The sequence below is a fragment of the Plecotus auritus genome (assembly GCF_963455305.1).
Source record: "Plecotus auritus genome assembly, chromosome: 3".
Taxonomy (NCBI): Eukaryota; Metazoa; Chordata; class Mammalia; order Chiroptera; family Vespertilionidae; genus Plecotus; species Plecotus auritus.
The window spans coordinates 164,786,911-164,806,510 of NC_137772.1; the positions used below are offsets into that span (position 1 = coordinate 164,786,911).

The 19,600-nt window shown below is 36.3% G+C and overlaps 1 protein-coding gene across 4 annotated transcripts in view; it reads right to left on the reverse strand.

Moving 5' to 3' along the window:
* Positions 1 to 19,600, reverse strand: part of MON2 (MON2 homolog, regulator of endosome-to-Golgi trafficking) — a 125,608-nt gene that overhangs the window by 32,262 nt on the left and 73,746 nt on the right. For all 4 annotated transcript variants that reach the window (XM_080659850.1, XM_080659849.1, XM_080659852.1 and 1 more), the window contains 6 exons: positions 17,149 to 17,250; positions 15,975 to 16,085; positions 11,656 to 11,831; positions 8,074 to 8,236; positions 6,380 to 6,673; positions 2,364 to 2,562 (listed from right to left, as the gene is read on the reverse strand). In XM_080659850.1, coding sequence (XP_080515976.1) covers positions 2,364 to 2,562; positions 6,380 to 6,673; positions 8,074 to 8,236; positions 11,656 to 11,831; positions 15,975 to 16,085; positions 17,149 to 17,250 — 1,045 coding nt within the window. The remainder of the gene's footprint in view (positions 1 to 2,363; positions 2,563 to 6,379; positions 6,674 to 8,073; positions 8,237 to 11,655; positions 11,832 to 15,974; positions 16,086 to 17,148; positions 17,251 to 19,600) is intronic.

Genomic DNA, 19,600 nt, shown 5'->3' on the forward strand with positions numbered 1-19,600 from the left:
ACTTAAATAATGCAAAAATCAGAGGAATTGACATTTTTCAAAGTAGGATAACATAAGTAGGTTATGGAACACATATAAATAATATACTTGATTTTATTTATTTAAAATATACTTGATTTTATTTATTTAAAGTTATTTTTAAAAATTTTTCAATTACAGTTGACATTCAATATTATTTTATATTAGTTTCAGTTGTATAGCATAGTAGTTAGACACATATAATTTACAAAGAGATCCCCCCAATAATTCTAGCACCCACCTGGCACCATACTTGATTTTTTTATTTTATTTTTTTGAGGAAGCATTCAATTAATAGGAAAGCTAGAAGCAGATCTGGTATGAAACAATACGTACCACTCTGCCTATATAGGACAAACACCTTCCCAGGTTTGTGCCTCTTTTCTATTCTCTTTTTTTAACTTAAAAATTAAGATATAATTTTTACATACAATAAAAAACAGATTTTTTTCAGTAAACTATTCAAAGAGCTTTGACAAATTATGTTTAAAAACTATCAAAATAGCCCTAAGTGGTTTGGCTCAGTGGATAGAGTGTCGGCCTGCGGACTGAAAGGTCCCAGGTTTGATTCTGTTCAAGGGCATGTACCTTGGTTGCGGGCACATCCCCAGTAGGAGGTGTGCAGGAGGCAGCTGATCGATGTTTCTAACTCTCTGTCCCTCTCCCTTCCTCTCTATAAAAAATCAATAAAATATATTTTTAAAAATAAATAAATAAAATAAAAACTATCAAAATAGCTAAACAAAAGCAATTCATCTATCAATATACTCTATGTCTAGGAAAAAGTCCTTTTTCTAAAAGACTAGGATAATTAATATATTACACGTTTATGTTAAAAATATGAACTTCATTCTAAATAAAAAACATTTGTAGTCTTCAAATTGTAAAAAATTATCAAAGCAAGACAAACTACTTAATGTCTTCATTTCTAAAAATCTAAATCTATATTAGTTCTTAGCTTTTAAAATAAAGTAACTATTATGGAGGTATTAAAAATGCTTATTTTGTCAAAACTCAGCAAATATACAGTTAAAATTGGTACATTTCATTGTACATATATTTTACATAAGTTTTCAATATATATATGTTAATCCTAAAATGCAAAATGAAGCACTATAAGTTATTTTTGAAAAAAATAATGTGCATGAAGACCACCACACAAAAAAGCCTACAGAAAAAGTAAATATGCTTATGCTTCAACAAAAACAGAAAAGGAAACAAATACAAAATAATAAACTAAAAAATAAAATATGTATAGCATGCTCAATTATGTACAAAAGTATTTCTGTTCATTTTTCTATCACCCCTATCACTCCCACCAAAATTGAAGGTACTGTAATCTACACTGGGGTTTTTCAATCTCAGTACTATGGACATTTTCGGTTAGATACTTCTTTGTTGTGCATCCGTTGCCTCTACTCCCCAGATTCCAGCAGCACTTGTCCCTCACCAGTGGTGACAACCAAAAATGTCTCCAGACATTGCCAAATGTCCTGGAGGGAAAAGGGGGAGGGCAAAATTGACCCTGGTTGAGAACTACTGATCTGCACCAACAGCTTCCTAACCTAACCAGTCTAATAGTGTCCTGCCTTCCTTTCTTGCTGCCATTTCATACCATCCACAGTGACCTTTTAGAACTGCGTATCTGATCATGTCACAATATGAATTAAAACCTTTTAGTCGTTTCTCACTGCTGTTGGATGCAGTTCTAACTTATGAACATGACCTCCAGAGTTCTGCATGGTTTGGCCTTTCTCTACCTCTACAACTTCATCTGGAATCACACTTTCATTCCAAACCTTCAAACATGCTAAGGTCCTCAACATCTCCCACTCAATTTTCTTCTATCTCTTCTACATATTCTCTATGCCTATAAGGCCCTTCAACTTTCATTTTACCCTCACCTAATGAAATATCATATCCTTGAAATCTCAGATAAAATAATGCTTTCTTAGGGAAGACTATCTGGACCTCACTGGCCTGGTTAAATACCTATTACAAGCTCATAATGCACCACTTCTTTGTAGCATTTATAATTGTAGCAACTTTGCATTTTTAATGTAGTTATACTTCTTCCTCATGCCCATGACAGCAAGGATGGTGTATTTTTTGCTCATTATATTCCCTTGATGCTAGCCCATAGCAGGTAATACTTATTTTTTCAATGAAAACTGCTTATGCACAAACCGCACATTAACACAAAGACTGGCAGTTAAGATTATTCTTGGGAAGTAGCACTGTATATGAATTTCAAAAAAAAACTTTTGTATTTTCCAAATTTCTTTATCATGAATTATCTTTATCAACAGGAAAAGAAAAAAAAATATATATATATATGTACACACCTAAAGGTTGCAGTAAATATCTTCTAGTGTTGAAGATTCTTGCTACTCCGGCCAATGTTAAAACCCATGTCTCAGCCCACTGCTTCTCTGCTGTGTCCCTTGAATGATGAATGAGAATATTGCCACCTCCGGATTCAATCTTTTCTTTGTCTGCAGTGGTAGAAGACTCTCGAACTCGGTCCAATAGATGAAAGAGAACCTGAATATTTATAAAAATACACATAAAAAGTATTGATAACAGATTAGGAATTATTACAAAAATTATATCTGACAATCTAATCAATTCCTCTATATTAGAAGAAATTGAACACTAGAAGTATTCTTATATAAGTCATGGAATATGAAAAATTAAAATAAATTAGAAAGATCATCTAAGACTGTTGGGTTGAAGTGTTAGTGGAGCATCTATGGGGTAATGTATAAAAAAAGAACAGAACTAATGAGAAGGGTACAGGCAAAAAATAAAATTATGGGAGACATTTAGATAGGAGCTTATAACTGATGCTTCAGCATTAGATGAAGATATGTGGAAAAATGAAACAGGAAATGGTTCAGGACTTGGAAAATGTTTATATTTAAAGGGTAGATTCAGAGGAAGGAATAAGAAAATAAATTAAAATAAAAATTGAGCCGAAACCGGTTTGGCTCAGTGGAAAGAGCGTCAGCCTGCGGACTGAGGGGTCCCGGGTTCGATTCCGGTCAGGGGCATGTACCTTGGTTGCAGGCACATCTCCAGGGGGAGGTGTGCAGGAGGCAGCTGATCGATGTTTCTCTCTCATCGATGTTTCTAGCTCTCTATCCCTCTCCCTTCCTCTCTGTAAAATATCAATAAAATATATTTAAAAAAAAAAATTGAATAGAGAACCAGAAGCATGCTATGAAACAAACCAAGAAAAGAAATTTCATGGAGAAACTAATCAACAAGGTTAAATGCTACAAAAAAAAAATGAGTAGGATAAGGAATGAGCATATGGCAAAAAACTTGGCAATTAGAAGACTACCTGTAGCCTGTGAAAAATTTCTGTAGTTCTCAAAATATGGTCTCAAAATCAGCAGCATTAGCATCACCCAGGAGCGTCATACATATGCAAATTCTCAGGCCCCAGGACAAGGATAAAAAGTCAAACTCTAGAGCAGGGGTGGGGAAAGCCTGGACCATGGGCAGTATAAGGCCTGAGAAATCATTTGATCTGGCCCTGCCAAGGCAACAGAAGGTGGGAGTAGAAATTCAATAAATCTAGGCGCTTTTATTATAACAATATACATTTATACTAAGTGAATTCTATCAAGCAAATGACATTATAAGTATCCAAACGCCCCTTGGCAGAACAAAGGTTCCGCTCTTGAGGATAGAGTGGTGGCTCAGCAATCTATGCTTTAATAAAGCCTCCAGGTGATTCTGTTACTGGCTAAGGTTTAAGAGACCCTGAAGTAGAATGATCTGGAAATCAAATTACAAGGGATAAGGGAGTGCAGGGAAGGTGAGGAAGAAATAAATCCCTGAGAATTAAGCAGCAAGATTAATAATGAAGCTGTTGAAAGGAAAACGGCTATCAGAGAAAATATCAGTTTGCTTTTAAAAACAGTAACAAAAACTTAAGCATGTTTCTGATCTGAGGAGCCAGGGGATAAAGCTGAGACAGAAGACACAAAGGCTTTTAGCTATTTTTATTAGGAAACGTACATTATTAATTTTTAAAGAAGACACTGAGTTCTCTTTATTAAGTTGAAAACATTGTTAAGTACAGTTAAGGTTTACTATGCTGCCTATTGTCAAATTTACTGATCTCAAAAATTCCCAAAAGCAGTGAAAGGATTATAAATAGAATTTTATTAAAATGAAACAGATGGAACAAAAAAGAAGAGCCTAGCTGTTGACTTGGTAAGAAAGTTTTTAAAAGGGGATAAAAAAGAAAACTGTATTTAATGAACAAACGTAGAATTTACCAATTGAAGGTTACTTTTGTTTGATGATTCTGCAAGTAAATTTCAGTTGTTGATATTCTTTTATTCATAAAATTTTCATTTGATTATATTTGAATTATGTGTAATGGTTTAGCAATTCCTATTTTTACCACTTGAGTAAATGGGAAAAAAGGGAAGGGCAAAGGCAAAAATCAGAGACAGATAAGAGATGAAGACAAAAAAAAAAAAAAAAGAGGTTTTAAATATTTAATCTGTTTTACATAAAGTGCAATTAAAAATATGACAAAGCTAACATGTTTGGTTTAGTCAAATGCACAGATGCATGGAGTCAAGACAGTCTCTTCAGTAAGTTGTGTTGGGAAAATTAGACAGATACATGCAAAAAAATGAAACTAGACCACCACTTACACCATTCACAAAAATAAACTCAAAATGGATAAAGGACTTAAATGTAAGATGGGAAACCATAAAAATCCTAGGGGAATCCATAGGCAGCAAAATAGCAGAAAGCCTGGCTGGCGTGGCTCAGTGCTTGAGCATCGACCTATGAACCAGGAGGTCCCAGGTTCGATTCCTGCTCAGGGCACATGCCTGGGTTGCAGGCTCAATCCCCAGCGTGGGGCGTGCAGGAGGTAGCCGATCAATGATTCTCTCTCATCATTGATGTTTCTATCTCCCTCTCCCTCCCCCTTCCACTCTAAAATCAATAAAAATATTTTTAAAAATAGCAGACATATATCGTAGCAATATCTTTACAAATACAGCTCCTAGGATAATGGAAACTAAGGAGAAAATAAACAAAGGGGACTATATCAAAATAAAAGGCTTCTGCACAGCAAAAGAAAACATCAACAAAACTAAGAGAGAACCCACTGCAGGGGAGAACATATTTGCTAAATGTCATATCCCATAACGGTTTAATCTCCAAAATTTATAGGGAACTCATACAACTTAACAAAAGGAAGATAAACAATATAATCAAAAAATGGACAAAGGACCTAGATAGACCTCTTTCAAAAGAGGACATATAGAAGGCCAAGAGACATATGAAAACATGCTCAAAGTCACTAATAATCCACAGATGCAAATATAAACAACAATGAGGTACCATCTCACACCTGTCAGAATGGCTATCATCAACAAATCAACAAACAACAAGTGCTGGCGAGGATATAGAGAAAAAGGAACCTTCGTGCACTGCTGGTGGATATGCAGACTGGTGCAGCCACTGTGGAAAACAGTATGAAGTTTCCTCAAAAAATTAAAAATGGAACTGCCCTTTGACCCAGTGATCCCACTTCTAGGAATATATCCCAAGAAACTAGAAACACCAATCAGAAAGGATATATACACCCCTATGTTCATAGCAGCACAATTTACAATAGTTAAGATTTGGAAACAGCCTAAGTGCCCATCAGCAGATGAATGGATTAGAAAACTGTGGTACATCTACACAATGGAATACTACGCTGCTGTAAAAAAAAGAAAGAACTCTTACCATTCACAACAACATGAATGGACCTGGAGAGCATTATGCTAAGCAAAATAAGCCAGTCAGAGAAAGAAAAATATCACATGATCTCACTCATTTGCAGAATATAGTAACAACATAAACTGATGAACAAAAATAGATCCAGAGACAGAAAAGCATTGAACAGACTGTCAATCCTCAGAGGGAAGGCAGGGGTGGGGGGTGGGGGGGGCATTAAGAGATCACCCAAAGGACTTGTATACATGCATATAAGCATAACCAATGGACACAGGCTCTAGGGGGATGAGGGCATGTGCTGGGGGGTGGGGATGGCCGGGAAGAGGTCAATGGGGAAAAAAGAGAAAGATGTAATACTTTAAACAATAAAGAATTAAATAAATAAATAAATAAAAAAGAGATGCTACCCAAATTAGATGAAACATGGAATAGAAGATTAAACTTAAAGTGAAGGGATCTAATATAAGAACCAATTTTCCCTCCAGCCCTTGCCTCTTCACTGAACTTCAAAAAAAAAAAAAAGTAAACAGGAAAAAGTTTAATTGAAAAAGTATATGTGTGTTCCAATTAAAAGCTGATAACTCAAGCTAGTTTACAATACCTTCCAAATAACAGTGTGCCATGTTGAATGCTGTAATAAGGTCCCATGTGCACCAATTGTTGAAAACAGAGTCTGCCCTGCACTCTTCCTGACAGCAGGTCGGGGGTCCACACATAGTTCACCCAATTTCGCATAAAGACACAACCAAAGGCAATCAAATGGTGGTGCAGGGTGGAACGGCCGATTTAAAACCACTCCTTTCTCTTCCGCCTGCTTTTGCTGTGCTGCCTCTTCTTTATTTAATTCTTTTTCAATAATTTCCCCTCTTTGGAAAAAATAATCTGAAATATTCCACTAAAAAGCAAAGTAGAAAAATATCACTTTATGTATAGATTTTATTTTAAAGGCATATATAAATATGCAACCCATAGTTGTTTTACTTTTCAGAATAAAACTTCTAAAAATTACTTCAGAAATCTAGAAGAAGGGATTTAATGAAAACAACTCTTCCTCTGTCAAGTGTTTCTATCTGATTTCGGGAGAAATATTTTGCTAACATTAATATTTTTTATAAATTTATTATGAACAATTTTAAGAACAGAAAAATAGGGAGAATATATCAATATGTTGATATATCTATCACCTAGATATAACAATTATTAATATTTTATTTTTACTTTATACCTATTTTATAATCTCTACTAGAAAAAGGCTTTAAAAACACAACTCTAAAATCATTACCATACTAACAAAATTATTAACAATTCCTTAATATCATTGAATAATATTTTGTAACTTTATACAAGAGTAATTACTATTTCCAAACAAGTCATATCTTATGACTTCATTCGCAACCACAGCAAGGTATGTAAATTAATGAGAATTATATCAATGGTAAAAATGTAGAGTCCAATATCTGTGAACATAAATATAAAATAAAGAAAGTAATATCTAGCAGAAATCAACACTGAATTAATCAACTACTCTTTGGGAGCAATTATATACATACAGAACATGCCTATGTTTCCCCCCATGATTATATTTTTAATAGCAAAATACTAAGTTATCTAGCTTGTGAGGGGTATTTAAATTTGACTTTTAAAATTCTGAGTTATAATATACATTTAAGAGTCTAAATAACTGCCTTAAAATAAATTTATATTGGTAACAGCTCTCTACATGTTTACTTTGTGTAATATTTAACAATATCCTAACTTAGATTTTATTACTTTTATATTCAAAATAAGTAAAATGAGGCTCAGAAGATCAATAATTTAACAATTAACAAGGAGTAGACAGAATTAAAATATATGTCTATCAGTCTGGGCTCTTGCACTATCATGTGCAATCTCCTTACAGCTAACAAAGCAGTGTTGACAAGCTACAGGACTCCGTAAATGGTGAAGCCTTTTATGGAAGTTTTATTTACTAAATAAGTAGTATATCAAAATGTTGCTTCCAAAATAATAGATAATCAATAAAACCTTACACGAGAATCAATTGACTCTTTCTCTTGTATGTACTATTACCAGTTTATTAAACCCTCTCAAGAAAACCATGTAAAAAACAAATTTCAGCTCCATATGTCAAAATTATTCCAAATAGTCTGCTATTAATGAATTATTTAAATTGTGTCACTTACTCCTTTAAGCAAGATATGTTAGGTATCAGAGTCATTTACATGACTCCTATAGCCAAGTATTTGTTTACCATTCACTCTCTAGGTTATATTATTAAAAGGCAATGATACATACCAATAAACCTATTGAAGTTAAACTAATATTAAGTTCTTGATTATGAAGTCCAAAGCTACCTGCAACATCTACAACTATCTGCAGGCAAGTACAAGGCATTGTTGGTAGAAAATCTGTCACAACCAACTGAAGACACTGAAATGCAGTTCGTATCAAGGATTCTCTGAAAACACAAACGGTAAGAAGTTTATACTCATGCATTTAAACAAAATGTAAGGGAAAATACATTTCTTATGGTAATCTGGACCATACAAAATTTTATTTTAAAGTTTGAACAAGAAAATCTTTTCTAATATAGCTAACCTAGTACTTCAACATTTTACAGAGATTTTAAAATGATACGCTGATTTAAAATAATTAATAAAAAACTTCACAGATATAGAAATAAAACAGTACACTAGCAAAAGGAAAGGAAAATATGTATTAATGCCGTATTATTTTTATTTTGCACTAACTAGCCCAACAAAACTTAAGACATTAAATGAGAAAGGAAATTGCCTAGAGCTAACCTCTTATCATTATATCCCCAATATCTAACATGATGCCTCGCACGTATAAATACACACAATGAAATACTCACTGAATGAAAATTAGTTCTTTATTCTTTTATATCTATACTATATCTTATTTTTAAATTCTACATCTATAAAAGAAAAGACTAATTTTGAATTTCATATAAAGAGAATACGAAGTATTTGATTTTTTAAGATAAATTCTGGTGGTGAAAAATAATGATGAAAATGAATTATAATAGCTAATACATTGAGTGTTTACTATGTCAGGCACTTTGTAAGAGTTTTACATGCATTAATTCATTTCATTCATATAACAACATCCTATTTTGTAACTACATTATATATTGGAAGAAGGAACTTCAGCTTCATTTAAGCCAGGGGTGGGCAAACTTTTTGACTTGAGGGCCACAATGGGTTCTTAAACTGGACCGGAGGGCCGGAACAAAAGCATGGATGGAGTGTTTGTGTGAATTAATATAAATTCAAAGTAAACATCATTACATAAAAGGGTACGGTCTTTTTTTTTTTTTTTCAATAGTTTTATTCATTTCAAACATTTTAACAAGAAGAATGTAAACACTAATTATTATAATTTGAAACTTCAAAAAATGGAGGAATCACAGCACAATAACATACCTTATATTGAAGATGGCAAAGGCAAAATAAAATTGCCTTAACAAAGGAAAGGTACAAAAGCCTTTCAAATTTAACTTAAATATAATAAAATAATTTAAAACTGAAACAAATAGAAAAGAACAAAATGTGTAAACAGTAAATTAAACATTTTCTTTAGTGCAACTTCCAAATTATGCCCGGGACGTAGATGTAGATGGCAATGTAGACTGGGTTGAAAGGTTTTTGGTCTTTAAAACATCAACTTCAGTTGGGAACAATGTTGTTGGTCTCCTTTTTAGCTAACGCTCTGATACTGTGCTCTCCAGGGGCGTGTCTCCCTACATCACCACGATAACGTGTCTACGCATTCCCAGGGTGATGTCGGGGGACGCGTCTGCGGGCATTACAAGGAGCCTCTGGAAGATTGAGAGGTTGTTCCTTCTACTGAATGGGCGGATATAAATCCGCCCACTCAGAAGAAGGAGCTGTGGCCGTGTTTCCCAACGTTGCCATGTTAACACTGCTGCTGGTGAAGGAGCGGAGGGGAGAGCAAGAGAACCCTCTGCTCTTTCGGCTCCGCGGGCCGGATAGAACAGCCGAACGGGCCGGAGCCGGCCCGCGGGCCATAGTTTGCCCACGGCTGATTTAAGCTATAGCTGAAATCTTTTCACTTTAATCATCTCCATATTTTGTAGGATTTAAGAAAATTTATAACTATAAATAAATTTTTAAAATAAGATTTCCATAATACTCTCAAGCATCTCAATCATGTAAAACTCCTAAATTAGTCATCAAAACAAGGTATTACAAATCCTGCTGCAGAATTACACACAAATACATTCAAATTTCTGCTCTCTCCACTACACTGTCCTACCTTAAATTAAACAAATCCATACATTTACTCTAAATGTGCTCTTTCTACTGTATTCCTTCTCTCTATGTATAAAAGCCTAAGTGATTGTTCAACCGTTTGCTATGACGCGCACTCACCACCAGGGGGCAGATGCTCAATGCAGGAGCTGCCCCCTGGTGGTCAGTGTGCTCCCACAGCAGGAGTGCCGCTCAGCTGACCGACGGGCGCCAGATGCTGGGCTCACAGCTGGCAATGCTGTTGCAGCAGTGCAAGCCTCTCCCACAGACACTGCTCCTGTGTGGCCCTCCCCCATCCAGACTGGGACTGGGATCAGGACTGACTGGGCGTGAGCCTGCAGCCACTTTTCGGTCATGGGCGCGCTGGTATTGCCCTAGGACGGGTGTGCAGAGACCTCAGCAGAGGGGCAGTGCGCCTTCCGAGCTGAGGCAGCAGGCACAGCAGGGCCAAGATGAGTGGCAGCGGCGCATCGCCTGGCCTGGGCTCAGGCTCCTCCCTGGCTGCTTGCCGCTTCGCGCACTACTACATCCCTCGGGGGATGTTGGACTGCTGGTTTCAGTCTGATCCCCGCAGGCCACGCTGAGGGACCCCACCGGTGCACAAATCCGTGCACCAGGCCTCTAGTTTAGTTATATACCTTATGGTAATTTGGACTACTATCCACTAAGCAAAGCCAGAAATCTGCGAATTATTCCTGATTCTGTTTCCTAAAACCCTTTCCCCCTAAAAGTTAATCTGTTAATAAGTAGCTCAAATCCATCTCCTATTTCTAGAGAGCACGGTAGGCTTTCCCATCCACTCCTCCAGGATGCTTGACACAGTGATACATCTCATATACATATCAAATACATTTACTCCTCTGATTAAAATCCTAAAATACCTCCCAAGTGCATTAAGGATAAATCCAAATAGTTTATAAAAGCATATAATATCCTTCATAATTTTGGTTCTGTCCCTCTCCAGGGGCATAGGCCACTCCAACTGGATTACTATACTTCTGCAGCATAAAAAACTACTCTCTTACTAGGATATCCTTTTTATAGGGTTTGTTCCTTTTCCATAGGATTCTACTTTTAGAACAGGAGCTATTTATCTGTGTAATCAGAATAACTAGCAAGCATAGTATTTGGAATATACGAGGCACAGAACCAATGTTTAATAAATGATCAAATCAATGAAAAAAGGTCACTTAAAAGCAATTTCTTAGACTTCCCAATATATGCAGAGAGGTCAAGCCATAAATGTAAATTTACTTCTTACCAAGTATTTGACAAAAGAAAGCCCAATCTTTGGGTGTACTATAAAGTTTGTTAGATTGATACATTTATCTTATTATAAGTAAGAACCTGTATCCTTGTATAAATGTCAAATAAACAGCAATTTTCCCATCCTTCCAAAACAAAAGTGAGCCCTAATAATTCACTGTAGCCTCTTGAGGGTAGAGTTAAGAAAAACTGTAGAACTTGAACTTAAGCAAGAAGGGTATACTAGTATATAAAAAATTACCACTACTACAGGATTTTAGGATGGATTCCTTTTTTCTCTCTGTTACTTTTTTGAATGTTAATTTGAAACACTTACCCTTGATCATTTCTGATTGCTCCCATGACTCCAAGAACTAATGGCCATCCAGGTCCAAGACTATCTCCCTGACTCTGCAAAATTTGCAGCACACATTCTAGTTGCTTGAGTCGGATATCTGGATGGTTAATACTGGACATCTCCTTTAATGGGTTCAGCAAAAGCAACTGCAGCCGCTGAAAAGAGGGCAAGAAAGTAATTAGGACAAGAAGCCCAAAAAGACAGAAAGGCTCTGCTGAGACTTTTTAAGTTCAAAATCACCTCCAATCAGAATGCAATGGTAAACAGAAATTTGATAGTAAAATAAACATTGAATATAATTTTCTAACAGTAATCATTAGGGGTTTTGTCATCTATATCGTTTTTAACTTAAAAGAAAATAAAAATAAATCTTTAAGATGTCAGAATTCAGGATAAATGGGGAGTGACCTTACATTAAAAGATAAGAGATACATATAGAAATAAATCTCACTAAAGGAAATAGATCTATATAATATCTAGCGGTATTCATAAAAAAAAAATAATTTCCAAATTCTAAAATTACCTTTCATTTACTCTATTAATGTATAGCATATATATTTAAATTAAAAATTCTCGGAGAGGGACCAAGATGGCGGCATAGGTAAACACCTAAACTGCTGCCTCGCACAACAATTTCAAAACTACAACTAAAAGACAAAACATCTATCACCCAGAACCATGGGAAAGCTGGCTGAGTGGAAGTTCTACAACTAGAAGGAAAGAGAAAAGAGCACTGAGACGTGCACAAGCGCTGAAAAGCTGAGGTACAAAGGTGCACGAATTGGGCTGGCAGCGGACGACTGGGTGCGCTGATTTTTTCAACCCGAAGGGAGACAAGCTCCTTATTACTCTGAACTCCAATTTCTGGGGAGACGCTGGGGACCCAAACTCCTACGGGGAGAAGCTGGAATGTCTGCCATCGGGTCGGAAAGTGAGGGTGGCTCTCTTGCAGAGGTGTGTGCAGCAATCATTGTTTAATGCGCTGGGGCATGGGACGCGGGGACTTGGAAATGTGGAGATGCAGAGAAGGCTGCCTGGCAGCCATCGCTGTTTGTCACGCCCTAGCCTAGTGACTCCATGAGACCCCGCCCTGCACAATCTATAAACCCACCCAAGCTCCACGCAGCGGCTTTTGCATATGAATGGCCTGCCCTATCGCAGCTTAACCTAACAAACTGCAGCTCTGGTCAGACAGCTCCAAAACCTCCAAACCCCAAGCAAAGAGGAGGAAACTGTAGTTCTCGCTGTAGCTCCTGCTGGGTCGCCTCAGACAGTAGCTGACCTGCACCCCATTGGAGATCCAGAAGCTAGTGTATCTAGTGGTCTGTGTGAGACGACACCAGATTTCAACTCCTCACATCCATAAGTGACACATTCAAGAGGCAGACTCAGTGAGCACCAAAGCCCCACTGAAGCAAGTCCTGTCCCATAAGCGTGTCTCCAGCACAGCAGTTCTTCCATTATAGACACAGCGGGTCCTCACAGCCAATTGGCCTGGAGGTTAATTCCTCTCAGTGTACCAACAGCAATCAAGGCTTAACTACACCAAGACTTTGCACTCAGCCCACAAAGGGATGCACCAAAAGTGTCCATCTCAGGTGATAGGCTGAGCCACTGGTCACCTACCACAGAAAACCACTCCATCAACACAGGGAAGCAGCAAAATGCGGAGACAAAGAAACATGTCACGAATGAAAGAAATGGAGGAAAGCAAACTACTGGACATCAAGTTCAAAACCACATTTATAAGGTTACTCAAGAATCTTCTAAAAACCACTGAGGAACTTAGTGAGACCTTTAAGGATCTTAATGAGAATGCCAAGAAAATGGAAAAGGACCAGTCATAAATTAAGCATACACTGTCTGAAATAAAGAATATACAGAAATTCAACAGTAGATCAAAGGACCCCAAGAATCAAACCGAAGATCTGAAATATGAGGAAACAAAAAACACCCAACCAGAAAAACAAAAAGAAAAAAGAATCCAAAAATATGAAGATATTATAAGGAGCCTCTGGGACAACTTTAAGCGTACCAACATTCGAATTATTGGGGTGCCAGAAGAAGAGAGAGAGCAAAATATTGAAAACCTATTAGAAGAAATAATGACAGAAAACTTTTCCTACCTGGTGAAAGAAATAGACTTACAAGTCCAGGAAGCGAGGGAGCCCCAAACAAGAGGAACCCAAAGAGGACCACACCAAGACACATCATAATTAAAATGCCAAGAGCAAAAGACAAAGAGAGAATCTTGAAAGCAGCAAGAGAAAAACAGTTAGTTACCTACAAGGGAGTACCCATACGATTGTCAGCTGATTTCTCAACAGAAACTATGCAGGCCAGAAGGGAGTCACAAGAAATATTCAAAGTGATGAACAGCAAGAACCTATAACCAAGAATACTCTACCCAGCAAAGCTATCATTCAGAATTGAAGGTCAGATATAGAGCTTCACAGACAAGAAAAAGCTAAAGGAGTTCATCACCACCAAACCAGGGATTATATGAAATGCTGAAGGGTATTCTTTAAGAAGAGGAAGAAGAAGAAAAAGGCAAAGATAAAAATTATGAACAACAAAATGACAACAAATACATATCTGTCAACAAGTGAATCTAAAAATCAAGTGAATAAAAAATCTGATGAACAGAATGGACCGATGAATATAATAGAATCAGGGACATAGAAAGGGAGTGGACTGACAATTCTCAGGGGCAGGGGGCGTGAGGGGTGCAGGAAGAGATTGGACAAAAATCTTACACCTATGGATGAGGATAGTGGTGGGAGGTAAGGGCATGGGGTGGGGTGGGGAATCAGGTGGAGGGGAGCTATGGAGGAAAAAAAAAGAGGAACACTTGTAATAATCTGAACAATAAAGATTTATTAAAAAAATAAATAAATAAACTTAAAATTCTCAATACTTCTAAAAAATGAATAAGTATAAGAAACAAAGATGACATATAAGCACAAAATCTGCTGGAGAGTTAAAAAAACAAAACAAAAAGCACTCCTTTCTATTACTTTCAGCAGCTGAAAGCACTTGCTTCAGTTTTAACTTTCTTCTCTCCAAAGATTCATTTATTTGGTTCACTGATTGAACACACATTTGTAAGGTCTCACTATGTGCAAGGTATTAAGCTGGGCATTGAAGATATACATAAACAAGCATTTTCTTTTTAAAAAAATAAATTGCAGTTAGGAAAAAAATACGAAATCACTAAAATAAAAGCTCTATAAAAATGTAGGTCTTTTCTGTTTTGCCCATCATTTTACTCCAAAAGCTAAAACACTACCTGCCTTATGTACTTAATAAGTACCCTATATAATAAAAGGCTAATATGCAAATCGACTGAACAGTGGAACGACTGGTTGCTATAATGCACACTGACCACCAGGGGGCAGACGCTCAATGCAGGAGCTGCCCCCTGGTGATCAGTGCACTCCCACAGGGTGAGTGCTGCTCAGCCAGAAGCCCTGAGCCGGCTCACGGCTGGCGAGTGCAGTGGCAATGGCGGAAGCCTCTCTTGCATTCGCAGCAACTGGACATCCCCCCAGGGCTTCCAGATTGCGAGAGGGTGCAGGCTGGGCTGAGGGACACCCCCCTCTCCAGTACACAAATTTCATGCACCGGGCCTCTAGTTTGATGAATAAATTTGTAGAATACAATTACAATACAGTAAGACAATGAGAGCAATGGGAATAGTTGCTTCATTAAATGCTTCATTCCTACTAAATCTTCAAACAATAAACCTTTGGTGTACTTTTAAAAAACTGTATAAAATATATATGAATGATTAGGTGAGTCAGGACAAAGGACTCAAGACTAATGTAAACTATGAAAACATAAAATAACTTTGTAAATTACTGAAAAATAAAAATCTATTTTACTGTGTTCATCCCTTCTGCCACTTGTTTTCTCCCTATGTAAGGGTAATGAGAATAAAAATGTCAAAGGTAGGTAAGGACCAAAGAAATAAAAAGAGACTAATAAAATAGGGCTCCAAAATGAAGCCCCAACACTGAAAGTTCTGGACTGGGAGACAAATTCCAGGTAGTTTATTAACTTAGTTCAATGTCATGCACACGAAAGTTTCTACAACATTAGGTAAAGATAATCCTCATTAGATAAAGATAATCCTAAATATCCAGGTATATCAACCTGGAGACCCATGGCCTATGTATCATAGATTAAGCAACAAAACCCACTTTTAAAAAATATCAGCCATTTGATAAAGAAAAAATTACATATGGAAGAAGATGATTTTACATTAAATATTTTTTTAAAAAAGATTTTTTTTCTACCTGATTTTGTGAAAGTGGAGGATCATGGTTAAATGTTAACCCTGCTTTAATAAGTGAAGTTAAAGCTTCTGCTCCCCATTCTCTCATTCGAGAATTTGGATGCTGGCAGACCTGAAGGTAAATACATTGAACAAAAATTAAATATATAACTTGTATACTTAAGCTTACATATCTATTAGAGAAAAGAAAAATAAAAACATTACATTTTTATCCTTTCACATTTAAAAAATTACATCAAATATTCATCAATAAGGGTTGAACGAAATATTGTGTCCAAAATGTAAGTAAGCTTACCTTCTGAATAATGGGCAAGAGGAAGCAATAGAGAGACAGAAGATAAAAGATGAAATCAAACAAGTCACAGAAAAGAAAGGATTTTATAAAAGTAAATGTCATCAGAGTAAACAAAAGCAGCAGATACTAATGTCCCTAATTAGGTCTACCCTCATAAATAATGTGCTATAATTTTAAAAACAACATTTTTTGCCATTTGAGAATATCCATAATAAAGAAATGTGTACATGTCCTTTAATAGCTCATAAAAGTAATCCAAATAAAATGGGGGGGGGGGAGAAAAGCACTAGCACATTTGTTTTTCTTATTAAAAATAATACCTTTGTCAGGTTACTAAATTAATATCAAATGATCATGGCATCATAAACCAAAACTGCACATACACATGTATACTGATAGAAGCAGCTATTATTAAGCTAATGCTTAAGAATCACCCCAACTTGAATACTAGAGAATATAAATCCAGATTAAATTCCCTGGCGCCATCTACAAGTCGTGATACCAAACAGGGTTTTCCCCTTGTAGGAGATCTATCTCATAATCATGGGAAAGGCTGTAAAGCAGCAGTATTTACTACTAAATCTGTCCCAATTGCCTTGAACTAGCTGAAAATAAGGTGATTAAAAGATTGTATCATAAAAGAAAGAGAACCCAAACTAACAGCTGAAGGAGACTTCAGAGATTTTATTGATATAGCACCCATTTCACCCCAAAACAAAAGAATTCCTACAACAAGGCAATTAACTTTAGTCCCTGATAAAAATATATAGATATAATTAGTCCTGATTTTGTGTATGGCTATCCAGAGTCATTAGTTCATTGTGTAAGTCTTTATTCTTAACAAAAATAAATAATATAATAATTTTTAAAAAGAGGTTACCTCAAGTAGATGGCCAGTTAGAGGTCTCCATAGAATTTCTATTCGGTGCATGTTAACTAGACCGGTTTCTAACAATTTAGCAACAGCAAAAAGAGAGGGTTCCTGGAGAGAAAACATATTACATCTTGATATTTAAAGGAACATTTGAATACTTCAACTATAAATGAAACTGAGAACACTCTGAAGAGCATGACTATAAATATATGACTAGTTAGTACAAAGTTAGCAATAAAGATAATAAAACCCCAGTCCTCGTGAGATAAGCCTTTCTGCCCACCCTCAAGTATCCAGAATAACTCCTAATTGGAAAATTTGATTAGAAAGAGAATGGATTAGTGAGGGAAAAGTGAAATTCAAAAGTTTCAGACACACAGAATGACTAGTCTTCTGACCAGCAGGAAAGAATTCTGCTATGGGCTGAACTGTGTCCCCCTAAAACTCACATGTTGAAACCCTAACCTCTAATGTTACAGTACTTGGAGATAGAGCCGATGAGATCATTGACATTAAATGAGGTCACAGGATTATACAATCCTGATACAAGAGGATTAGTGTTCTCATGAGAAAAGATACCAGAGAGCTTGCAAGCACATGCTCCCTTTCCTTTGATCTCATTTAAAAAAAATGTATAGATATCGAGGCCTCATACTCAAAGATTCTTACCCAGGAAGCCTAGAATGTGGCCTTGACATTTATATTTTCAAAAAAAATCTCATAGCTGACTTTGATGCACACAAAAGTCACTAGTGAAGTGGTTTAAAATAGAACTCTGGAATGAGACATATATGGGTTCAAATCCAAGCTTCACCAATTACAAAATAGGTGATCCCAGGCAAATTACTTAAGCTATTTCATATTTCATCTATAAAATGGGGATAGTGCTACTGAACCTTACAGAGTTATTTTCAATAATTAACATACTGTTAGTGTCTGACATTCAGAAAACTATTATTTTGCTTTTTATTCCTTATTATGCTTTATTCTGTTTTATTTTTGTTACTGATATGAGCATGGTAATATGCCTGCACAAGTATCATTAACATCACCTCCTTCTAAAAAAAAATTTGCAGGCTTTACCATCAGCTACTTCCTTAACACATTAGCACAAATTCCTTCAATGAGGACCAAAATGAGATGACTGGTCACTGTAAAGCCAAAGAACACTGATATATACATCTTTAATATCTAGAATATTTAACTTACACTGGTAACATCATAATGAACTTTAAAAATGTAGAAAATAGAGGTTTCTACTCATTTTAGTATCTGCATATTTAGAATTTTTATAGAAAGCACTAGTTTTTTTTGCATGTGTGTTGTTGTTTTTTGCCTTCCACCAGTTGTTGTTTTTTTTCTTTATTAAGATAGTACATATGTGCCCTTATTCACCCATTGATGCCTAATCCCCCCACTCATGCCCTCATCCCCCTGGTGTCTGTGTCCATTGATTAGGCTTACTAGAGTATATGTGTGCATACAAGTCCCTTGGTTGATCTCCCAGAAAGTACAGTTTAATAACAGACTCTCTTATGCCTACATTAAAAAACATTTTTGGCACTAGCCAGTTTGACTCAGTGGACTAAAGGGTCCCGGGTTTGATTCCAGTCAGGGTCATGTACCTCAGTTTCAGGCTTGATCCTCACTCAGCCCTGGTCAGGATGAGAAGCAACCAATCAATGTGTCTTTCTCACATCAATGTTTCTCTCTTTCTCTCTGTCTCTTCCCTCCCTTCTACTCTCTCTAAAAATAATGGAAAAATACCCTTGGGTGAGGATTAACAACAACAACAAAAATCATTTTTGCCCAGCCGGTGTGGGTCAGTGGTTAAGCATCAATCCATGAACCAGGAGGTCAAGGCATATGCCTGGGTTGCGGGCTCAATCTCCAGTGGAGGATGTGCAGGAGGCAACTGATACATGATTCTCTCTCATCATTGATGTTTCTATTTCCCTCTCCCACTCCTTTCCTCTATCTGATATCAATAAAAAAACATAATTAGGCCGTAACCGGTGTGGCTCAGTGGATAGAGCGTCGGCCTGTGGATTGAAGGGTCCCAGGTTCGATTCCGGTCAAGGGCATGTACCTTGGTTGCGGGCACATCCCCAGTGAGGGGTGTGCAGGAGGCAGCTGATCGATGTTTCTCTCTCATCGATGTTTCTAACTCTCTATTCCTCTCCCTTCCTCTCTGTAAAAAATCAATAAAATATATTTAAAAAAAAAACAAAAAACAAAACAAAACAAAAAAGCATAATTAAAACAAACAAAAAAACACTTTTATAAAATATATACTTGAATATTTTTTTAAATCTTATTGTTGAAAGTATTACATATGTCATCCTTTTTGAATATTGTTACAAACTTTTTATTTCCCTTCCATTAATCAGCACTTCACTTTACAAAATTAAATCCTAAAATGGAGATGTGAACCCATTCTCAGGGAAATCATCTCTAA